Source organism: Dunckerocampus dactyliophorus, chromosome 1 (assembly GCF_027744805.1).
Source record: "Dunckerocampus dactyliophorus isolate RoL2022-P2 chromosome 1, RoL_Ddac_1.1, whole genome shotgun sequence".
Taxonomy (NCBI): domain Eukaryota; kingdom Metazoa; phylum Chordata; class Actinopteri; order Syngnathiformes; family Syngnathidae; genus Dunckerocampus; species Dunckerocampus dactyliophorus.
This window is the reverse complement of record NC_072819.1, coordinates 37667736-37678530: the sequence shown is the minus strand read 5'-3', so window position 1 is coordinate 37678530 and position 10795 is coordinate 37667736. Positions and strand designations below refer to the sequence as shown.

General features: G+C 43.2%; 1 protein-coding gene across 1 annotated transcript; it reads left to right on the top strand.

Moving 5' to 3' along the window:
* Positions 1-3776: 3776 nt before the first annotated feature.
* Positions 3777-10678, top strand: LOC129187362 (cytosolic sulfotransferase 2-like). Its single transcript, XM_054786513.1, has 9 exons — positions 3777-3860; positions 3957-4005; positions 6072-6218; positions 7200-7328; positions 8754-8854; positions 8935-9061; positions 9124-9221; positions 10225-10399; positions 10479-10678. Exons 3-9 carry the CDS (start codon positions 6080-6082, stop codon positions 10589-10591), a joined length of 882 nt encoding a protein of 293 aa, XP_054642488.1. The 5' UTR covers positions 3777-3860; positions 3957-4005; positions 6072-6079; the 3' UTR covers positions 10592-10678.
* The last annotated feature ends 117 nt before the right edge of the window (positions 10679-10795 follow it).

Sequence of the window (10795 nt, the reverse complement as noted above, 5' to 3'; positions counted from 1 at the left end):
AGGGTTCCACTAATCTCGTTGCCAGTTTCCTATTGGTCCCCAGGGGTAGGGGTAGGGCCAGGGGTAGGTCCTGGGAGGCAAGCCAGACTTTCTGGCCCGGCTGATAGGCGTGGGCAGGAGTCCGATGGCGATCGGCTAGCTGGTGGTCACGTGCAGCAGTCCTGGTCAAGGCTGCGCGGGCATTGCACCAAACTCGATGCGCTCGTCGCAGGTGGGTCTGAACCGCCGGCACTGCTATCTCAGACTCCTGCGATGGAAAGAGTGGAGGTTGGAACCCATAAGCAACCTTGAAAGCGGACATACCTGTAGCCGATGACGCAAGAGTGTTGTGCACATACTCCGCCCAGGGGAGGAAGGATGACCATGATGAGGGGTGCTGGTGGCAGACGCACCTCAGGGATGCTTTCAACTCCTGGTTGGCCCACTCTGTCTGGCCGTTGGATTGCGGGTGGTATCCGGATGTTAGGCTGACCGTTGCTCCAAGTGCCTTGCAGAAGGCTTTCCAAACTCTGGATGTGAATTGTAGACCTCTGTCGGATACTAGATCGGCTGGGATACCATGGATACGGAAGACGTGCTTGACCAGTAACCAGTAAGGCGGAGGGGGTAGTTTGGGGACAGCAAAGAAGTGGGCCATCTTGGAGAAACAATCAATCACGTTGAGTATGACTGTCTTGCCACGAGCAGCTGGAACTCCGGTGATGAAAATAAGTGCAATGTGTGAGCAGGGGAAAGCGGGAATGGGAAGTGGCTGAAGTGATCCGGAAGGTGGGCAGTGAGACGGTTTGCTCCTGGCACAGACAGAGCAGGCCCCAACAAACTCCTTGACGTCCTTGGAGAGTGAGGGCCACCAAAATCTTGGATCCCAGGATGACAGGCCAACTTGAAGGAATGGCCCCACTGGAGTTCCTGCGGCACGAACAGCTTGCCCACTGGGCACCCCTCTGAAACTTGTAAGTCCTTAGATGCCTCCGATACCCTCTTCTCTACCTCCCACTGGAGCGCTCCCAGCACCCTGGCTACTACAGGCAGTATGGTGTCTGGTGTCTTCTCTGCTTCAGTCGGGCCAAATACCCTGGAGAGTGCATCCGGTTTGATATTCCCGGATCTGGGTCTGTAAGTAATAGAAAAGCCGAATCGAGTCAGGAACAGTGACCAACGGGCCTGGCGGGAGTTGAGACGTTGGGCGGATCTGATATATGCCAGATTCTTGTGGTCTGTTATGACTAGGAATGGCAGAGCCGCGCCCTCGAGCCAGTGTCTCCACTCCCGCAGCAAAAGGACAATGGCCAGCAACTCCTGATTACCCACATCATTGTGTTCTGCAGAGGTGAGGCGACGTGAGAAGAATGAGCACGGGTGGAGCTTCTGGTCGACTGGGGATCACTGGGATAGGACTGCTCCCACTCCTGTATCTGAAGCATCTACCTCTACACAGAAGAGAAGAGTTAGGGTGAATGAGAACCGCAGCGGAAGTAAACAGTGACTTAAGTTTGACAAAGGCCACCTCGGCTTCTGGGGTCCAAAAGGTAGTTTAGTGGATGTAAGCCTTGTAAGAGGTTCAAATGAATCGCCTATAAAAGTTGGCAAACCTCTGTAAGTGCTTCCTTGATATGGGAGTTGGCCAGTCAACCGCTGCCTGGACCTTGGCAGGGTCGGGTCTGAGCTGGCCCTTCTCCACGATGTACCCCAGAAATGAGACGAATGTGGCATGGAATTCACACTTCTCGGCTTATATGTAAAGGCGGTTTTCGAGGAGTCGCTAGAGCACCCGCCGCACGTGTAGGACATGCTCCTGCAGAGAATTGGAAAAAATTAAGATGTCATCGAAATATATAAAACAATCTAGTTCAGCATATCCCTAAGAACATTGTTTATCAGGTTCTGAAATACGGCGGGTACATTGGTTAGGCCAAAAGGCATCACTAGGTATTCGAAATGGCCTAAGGGTGTATTGAATGCGGTTTTCCACTCATCTCCCTCCTTAATACGAACCAGGTGATAAGCGTTCCTGAAGTCGAGCTTGGTAAAGAATTTGGCCGAGTGTAGCGGTGAGAAGGCCGAGTCCATAAAAGGAAGGGGATAACGATTGTTAATAGTTATATCGTTGAGCCCACGATAATCGACACAAGGTCTCAATGTCTTGTCCTTCTTAGCGACAAAAAAAAAAACAGCTCCAAGGCGAGAAGAGGACGGTCGAATGAAACCTATAGCGCAGTCGTATGGGCGGTGTGGAGGTAAGCACTGAGCCTTGTCCTTGCTAAACACTAGCTTTAAGTCGTGATAGACCTGCAGAACCCCGGATAAGTTGATTTGTTCAAACAACGGGCTAGTCTCAGGGCTACGGGAACGGCGGAATGCAGGCAGTTAGCGGAGCAGTAACTGCTCCAACTAAGGATACGAGTGTTCTTCCAGTCACTGACTGAGTTATGTGTAACCATGTAAATCCGAGAACAACTGGCGCAGCCTGGGATGGTATGACGAAGAAGCTAATTAACTCATAATGGTTGCCTGAAAGTTGGAGGGACAAGGGAACAGTCTGGTGGCGGACGACAGCGAGTAGTCGCCCATCTAGTGATTGTACCTCCTTAGCGCTAGGCGAACCTGTGCTCCTCCACAAAACTAGAGTCTAGGAAGCTGTTGTCCGCACCTGAATTAATAAGAGCAGCAGCTGAACCACAGTAGAGGCAAAGGTGGAGACGACGGCGGCAGGCTCTCTCGACCGATGTCAGCCGTTGACTCCCCAGCTGCATCGGCGTCTCGTCCGACTGCTCCTTAGTAGTAGTACTCCTGAAGTCGTCCTCGCCGTTGCGTGGGGGCGAGATCGGTCGGTGGGAGTGGTCTCCCACCTTTTCGAGTCAGATGTATACAGGCTAGGCTGTTGGTCAAACACGAGCGAACATTTGTGGAGTAACTGTTCGCTGGAGGTGGTTTCCCCCGAGAAGCGTGGCAGGTGAGGGATGCTAGATTCGCGGATGGCACTGCTGGTGGAGGTGGACGCTGAAGGTGGGTTGGTGGCAGTAAGGCTAGTTAGAGCGGCTGCATTTTCCTGAAGTGCCGGGTTTAAGGCACGCTCGAGACAGAGGTCTATGGTGCTAACACTAGCAGAGAGGGTAGCAAGCGTGTCCAAGACCGCTTTAAGGGTCTGTTCATGGTTGCCCACTCGCGAGGAACGAAAATGCTCCAGCTCTGCGGGGTCCATGACTGGCCAGATTGTTCTGTCAGGATTTGCTCTACAGTCAATGTGCTGGATCCCAATAAGCAGAGTGGAGCAAAGGGTCTGTGCAAAAAGGTTTAATAACAAAAAGAGACTCACAAGGAGTGTAATACAAAAACACAAAAGGTCAAAGTACAACAGAAAATCCTCCGGGCAAGCCACGGGAAAAATACACAAACGAAAAGCGCTGCTAGCACAGATAACAGGATACTGAGATACGATAAAACAAAAAACTACACTGCTGGAACTACCAAGCAAGCGAAAAGTACTCATAGGGTATAACCAAAAACACTGCTGGAGGTAACCAAGCAGGAACACGAGACACGAGATGACCAGAAGGTATGGCAAATACAGAGAGCTCGAGAAGCCTACTAGCAAGTAGCATGAGACAGTCTGGCAACGAAGAACAGGCGTGTGCTGCTTATGTAGCAGACAGGAATTAGCCGCAGGTGTGCGCGCATGGCTCCTCCCATGCCAGCCGGTCTTGCACTGCAATCAAAACACAAGCAGGGGGCAGAAGAGCAGCACCACAGATCATGACAGAACTGCTGGATAAAGGTGTGGCCTGACAAATAATGTAAACGTGCTCTTGCTTGCAGAGCACTACAAGTCAGTATCTTTACTTTGCCCACTGTGAGTTGAGGTATGATATGATTCTTATTTTTTGTGTTTTGTTTTTTTTTTTTGATTGTTAAATAAGAAATATTAACTGTTGTTTTTCTGTGTTTTGCTCAATTAGGGTTTACTGCTGGTAGTTTGTGGTGCATTCATCTCAACCTCCTTTTCAGGTGAGATCATTTTTGACTAGACTAGATAATGGCAGTTTGCTGTTTGTGTGACAAATTATAAGATTGCAAAATATTGTTAAATTGTAATATTTATTTATGGTAATATTGAGTAGATTCAATAAATGGTTAAGTGGATGTTAAAAGTCAAAACATCTTGTTAAAGTGCAGTTTTCATTTCAGAATTAAGATTTTTGGCATACTGTAACATTTTATTAGTCCAAAGTGCTTAACCTCTCTTGCTGTCACATCACTTTTTTTGACATGTCTTATGGGACACATTGTGTCGGAGAAACTTTATTTGGTTTGTTTTGGGTTTATATTGGTGCTGGCATTTGTTTATGTTTGGGTACCTATATTTCATTTGACCACTTGTGGTGGTATGTATGTATGTACTGTATGTATGTAGGTACAGAGGTGGGGGTATTGCTAGGGTGACAGGTGGTCACATGGGTTTTACTCGTGCACAGGTGTTATGACCTGGCTACACTTTCAGCCATTCATATTGTACAAAACCGGTAAAGCCAGAAAATCCTCCAACAATTGGTAAATATGATATGCATATGCTTTTCATATATATGCATATGAAAAGTATTGTCGGATTGAATTATCTGGAATGTCTTGAAGTTTCCAAAGACATTTAAAGGCATTACCTTTAATATTGGACCAAGCAAGTGAAATGTCTCCCTCCGGTTTTGTGTATTTTTTTTCTGTGAAGGTGTCATCTGCATTCTGTAGCTCAAGAACTCCAGAAGTTCTCAGGGTTTCTCATACATTAATTCACAAAAATTGCCAGGATGGCATGGCTTTGGCGCTTCCTGTTTGCCCTGCTCATAAGCAAAGTTTAATGACTATGGCGGTATTAATTAATTTGCGTCATGACACACCTCGTTCACACTTGGTTTGTGAGAGAATAAGACGTAGCAGAAAAGATCTGTGTTGACAATTTAGCGAACTTGCCGTTATCTTTAGCGAGTGGGGGTTATGCAATAAAAGTCAGAGACAGGAAGTGTTTTTTGCGTCAGGCATTTATTGGCTAATTAAATACAAGCAATCATGAAAGGAAAAGTTTTTACCGTGCGAGTGAGTTTGTAGCAGCACCGCCGTGCAAGGCAGGTCTGAAAGTATGCAGAAAGCCTCCTCAAGCAAGCAACCCATCCCCTGACCAGCTACTGTGCCAAGAAGAGCTGGGAGAGACTCCTTTATCGCCTGGCAACACCTTACCTCCCGGGTAAAACACGCAAACCAGCGGTATCCAAAGTGTGGCCTGGGGGCCATCTGTGTACTGCGACTTGCCTGCCATGGGTCCGTGGCACATTACATAAATAAAACTACGTAAACAAAAAAAAAAAACCCAGCAGAAATGGAAAAATAGAGTAAAAGGGCATTATTATAAGTTGAAAAAGCTGAAATGTTGCTACTAATGAATAAAAACACAAATGTATGTGTTTAAATACATGTATAACTTTTTTAGCTGGAACTATTAATGCTGTACTTCAGCCAACAAGGAACTTACACTAAAAATAAAATAACTATTCACACTGTTCAAACTCTTACTGTTGTACTTACCTGCATTGGTTTACTTTCCTAAAAAGTCCAGTCATAGTCATGGCAAGTTAGATAATGGCGTTTCGCCCCGCCCCATCGGGGAGACGTCACCGCCACAAACACATTTGTGGGAAACACTGTCGTAGGCTACTGGAGGAAGTGCTTTTTGCCTTTTATTCATCTTTGAAATGTTTCAAGGCGCTTGCTCCAGTAACTCAGTCGTCTCCTGGCTTAGTGGCAGCTGCAAACCCAAAACACAAGACTTGCTTTATCTAAGTAGTTTGCATGGTTGCATGTCTAACAGTTGACATTAATGCACCCTGGTGTTCATCAAATGCATGCATTAAAAGTTAGTAAAAAACTGCATATCTTTTTTTTTGCCCTGGTTTAGCCTTAATCTTGTCTTGAAAAAGGTCTTACAATTTTTTAATTGAAAACTGTCCAGATACCCTCTTTATTAACAGGAAGTGGACATGATGATAGCTTTATTTTACAGAGATGTTTCTATTGTGTTTAAAAAGAAGAACAGATGGAGACGCCACCTCGCCCAGAACTATTTGACTTCCATGGTGTCTCCATGACAAAATACTTCACCGACAACTGGGATAACGTGAAGAACTTCAAGGCCAAAGCGGATGATATTGTCATCGCCACTTATCCTAAATCAGGTACGGCTGGAAGCATGTATACCATCATCAGCATCTTTATCATTTGAAAAAGATCTTATATATACAGTAGGGGTGTCACAAAATCTCGCGAGATTAAAACGTGACGATATTTCTCGTATAGAGAAAAGTTGTCAGGTAGAAGGGCAGCCAGAATTCTATCCGACTGTGAGCTATGGCGTCACTGCCATGAATGATAATAATGATAATTACTGTATATGGCAGTGGCAGGGTGCCAGGCATTATTGGAACTGCACATTAGGTTCTTAGCGCATACTTTAAACTTTGCAATCCAACCTGCAACCTGTGTTCCCAGCCCCACTTGTTTGCCCGGTTGGTTGAGACGTGAGACGCATTTTTTCAGCAGTGTTCAACAGCTGGCTCAGTGTTAATGCCCAAGCTGAAGGTGTAGTAATTATACTCTTGATCAAACTTAACATTTGTCAGATCAAAACATGTTTGCTGCATAACACTTCAGAACATGAGGTATTAGCTTCCATTTGGAAAATTCACTACTACCTGATTCGGCACTCTAGGCATCATGGGAACTGTAGTTCTTTTAGCATAAACATAAAGCTAATCTACTGCAATCTGCAATCTATTGTATATCTTTACATAACTACACATCAACAAAAATGATTAATAGCAGCAGCTACAACTGCCGTCATTTTAACTCTTATAATTTTAACTTTTTGTTTCAATTTGTGGAAAGACGTTCAAAGGTTTAAAGCATCATGCTTAGGTGATGCATATAAAGTTAGAAAACATTTCAAAATGCACCTGTATTGTTTTGTGACTCAGTAGAATAAAAAAGCCTGTTTGTGCAGTCCCATATTTTGTCATTGTCGTTTTCTTAAAAGCAATGTTAAAATATCGCCTTGTTCTCGTGAACCCAACATCGTGTATCGCCTCGTCTGGTGAGTTGAGTGTATCGTGTCCCTCCGAGTATACGGAATACTGAATGTATTGTTATTTTCACCCCAGGAACCACATGGGTCTGCTACCTCTTGGATCGTCTGTACTTTGGAAAGACGCATCCAGAGAAAGAGACATCCTTACCTCTGTACATAAGAGTCCCATTTTTGGAGCTCTGCATACCCGGTCACCCCAAAGGTTAGAACATTTCTGTGATCCCCAACGTGTTGAAGTGCAATGATTAAGTACTGTATAAACCACTACAATAGCCTGCGTTTATTTATACCTGATACGAAGTTTCTCTTTGTTTTTTCCTCCTGTATTTATTTATTTATCTAGCTTTAGCTTGCTGTTGATTTATTTGCTAATTATTTAAACACAGGAAGTGAACAAACTATCAGTAATTGCTAAAGCATGCAGAAGCGTTAGGATTACATAATCTCCGCTTCTTCCTACTCCTTCTTGGACATATTGAATTGTATAAGTGTAAACGTTTTACGTTTCCCTTTGGTAACTTTCTAGCATGTCCGAAACAAATAAACCATTATCATTGCTATACGTTCAAAAAACGTGTTGCATTGAATAACAACACAGTTTTTTTTATTTAATTTAATTTAATTTGAATGCACAGTCTGGGTACAGTTTTTCCTATGAAAACAATATTTAAGTTAAAGGGATAGCTCAGATTTTTTTGACATGAATTTGTATGACATCCCCATCAGCAGTGGAATATATGAACAGTGACTTACCCCCCCATTTCGTCCCACAAGTCCAGTTCTCGTCAGATTTCTGTTGTTGGGCTGCAATAGAAGCCTATCGTTCCAGCAATCAAGTTTGGCGCTTTTGTGTCCCATGGAACATAACGATAACATTACTGACATTTAGTGACCAGTGTAGAATACTACATGTCAATGTTTTTGAATGCATTTTTTGAATGCCTCATACTATATATATATATTGTTTTTGTATTTTTGGTCATTTAGCCATTTTTATGCTTGAACATGTTTAATTAAGGTAAAAAAAAATATGGAACATTTGGTAAAATACGCATATGTTTTGACTAATAACAGGCTGCATTCAACCACAAAACAGCATGATTTATTATTTAATATCCATCCATCCATCCCTTTTCTATGCCACTTATCCTCATTAGGGTCGTGGGGGTTTGCTGGAGCCTATCCCAGCTGACTGTGAGAGGCGAGAGGCGGGGTACACCCACATATAGACAAACAACCATTCACACTCACAAAATATATTTTTGAAAAAACGTGATAGTGTGAAGCTGCAAAATTCAAACTGCAAAGTGGCGAGGGGCGACTGTACACTGAACATGCTGCGTGTTCGCATTGCATACCCTGAAGTTAGAGTGATTCCTGCCCTGCTCCTTTGGTGTGCAACCAGTCTTAATTCAGATAAAACATTTTTTTTCTTAATAGTGTATACAGTACTTCTAAGCTATAATAATGCAATGTGTGAATTAAGTCATGAAATCTTACATATTACTAATAACAATGATACACTAAAATGCACAACAATGCATTTCAAAGAAGTGCTTCTACGCCTCTCCTGCATTACCATGTTTGTGGATTTAAATGACATTCGACTGTGCCCTCATTCAATAAGGAAAAGACCTGGCAGACGAGCTCACCATCACTCCTCGTCTCATTAAAACTCATCTACCAGTCCAGCTTGTACCAGAGACATTTTGGGAGCACAACTGTCGGGTAAAAGCGTCCGCTCTCCACACAAAGTCTGAACATACTAGCCGTACGTGACTGATGAAGAGATGTTTCTCTCTGTGCAGGTCATTTACGTGGCTCGTAACCCCAAGGATGTTGCTGTGTCCCATTTCCACTTCTGTCGCATGAACAGCATCCACCCTGCACCAGGAGACTGGGATGGCTTCCTGCAAAGATTCATGGATGGGAATAGTGAGGTCAAAGTGTAAGCTTCTTGTCTTTTTGTACCTGACTACATTTTCATTTGGATTCAGTGGCGTACGGACCGTGGCATGAGCATGTAGACGGCTGGTGGGAGAAGAAACAAACATATCCAAAGCTTCATTATATTTTCTATGAAGATCTGACCGAGGTGAGGTATTCTGCCATCTGTTTCAACACAGTCTTCAGACAGTAGTCGAGGGGCATACATTGATTTTGGTATTTTTTTCTGAACTTTTGCATTGGATTCAAATTGTGGGTTACTCACCAAAATGAATGATTTAACAGTTGGCAATTGCATTGGCTAAGCCATTTCATTCCCCATTTAATTAAATTCAGTATTGAAATCAATATTCCGTTTGTGTATATGCATGACTCATAAATGAAAAGCTCTGTGTGAGTATGACTTTTTCAATGCACAGACATAAAACAATAGATATAGTTATTACTATGATGATTATCATCATTATTATGTTATTATTATTGTGCCTGTTGTAAGATAATTCAAACCTGCAATAAAAGCCTGTTGTTCCGCGGATCAAGTCTGACGCCTGTGTGCCTCGTCGAATAATACAGTAACATTACTGACACCTAGTGAACCAGTGTACAATAATATACGGTATAGCCTCACGTGTTTGTCATCTTCGGAATGCCTTATATTTGTATTTTAGTTCATTTAGACTTCGACTTACACAGACTTTAATGATCCACAAGCTTGCAGTAGCTCAGTTGCAGAAGAAAAAAACACTCTTATATAAAATGCAACACTATATAACACTGATATTTAGCCATTGTCATGCTCGAAAAACCTCAATATAGGAAAACCACATAAAATTTGCTTAAACATGCATCTTGTTTGACTTATAATTGTCCTTATTCAACCACAAAACAGCATGATTTCTGAATTCATATATTTTTGAAAACTCATGATAGAGTGAAGCCTTGAAATTTTAACCGCAATGTGGCGAGGGATGACTGTATATGTGTCAAATCTACAGTAATATACTCCACTGGACTAATTGTGAGCTCCAAGGTAATTGACTGTATCTTTTCCCGTGCCCAATTGACAATCTGTTGTATGCCTGAAAGTTCAGTTTTACCTCTATTCCGAGAGCATTCTGTGAAATTAACACAAAATGTGTTGCTGTGCGTAGAATTTGGGACAAGAAATCGACAAGCTGTGCAGTTTCCTAGACTTGTCCCCCTCAGCCGAGGAGAAGGAGAGCATCATTTCTGCTGTGAAATTTGACCGTATGAAAGACAACAAAGTGACCAACTTTACCAATGCTCCCTTGATGAATCTGAAGTTGTCTCCTTTCATGAGAAATGGTACAGAATAAGGCCTGAAATGGCTGCCAGTGCTTGTAACCATGTCAGTTTGATCTGAATTATCCCGCTGTCTTTAAAGGGAAAGTTGGCGACTGGAAGAGTCATTTCACCGTGGCCCAGAGCGAACAGTGTGATGAACACTACAAGCAGAAAATTAGGAACCCCGCGCTGCAATTCCGCACCGAAGTTTAGGGCTCACACTGAAGAAACCAACCTATACTGATGGGTTTTTTTTTGTTGTTGTTTCAAACTTCAAGAACTGCAATAAAGATTTTACTTTGCTGCCATCTTCTCTGTTCAGGATTCTTTTCTTAATTAAGTTAAGTGAAGGAAATCGATTAACTGTTGCACAGAGCACGTAGTATAAGGTAACATAAAAAGATACTGTAGCTATCA

What these genes read in the sequence shown, in the direction of transcription:
- LOC129187362 (XM_054786513.1), top strand. Translation starts at nt 6,080, where the DNA reads ATGGAGACGCCACCTCGCCCAGAACTATTTGACTTCCATGGTGTCTCC. An exon ending in TTTGGGAGCACAACTGTCGG is followed by an intron (nt 8,855 to 8,934) that starts GTAAAAGCGTCC and finishes CTCTCTGTGCAG; the next exon opens with GTCATTTACGTGGCTCGTAA. An exon ending in GTCTCCTTTCATGAGAAATG is followed by an intron (nt 10,400 to 10,478) that starts GTACAGAATAAG and finishes CTGTCTTTAAAG; the next exon opens with GGAAAGTTGGCGACTGGAAG.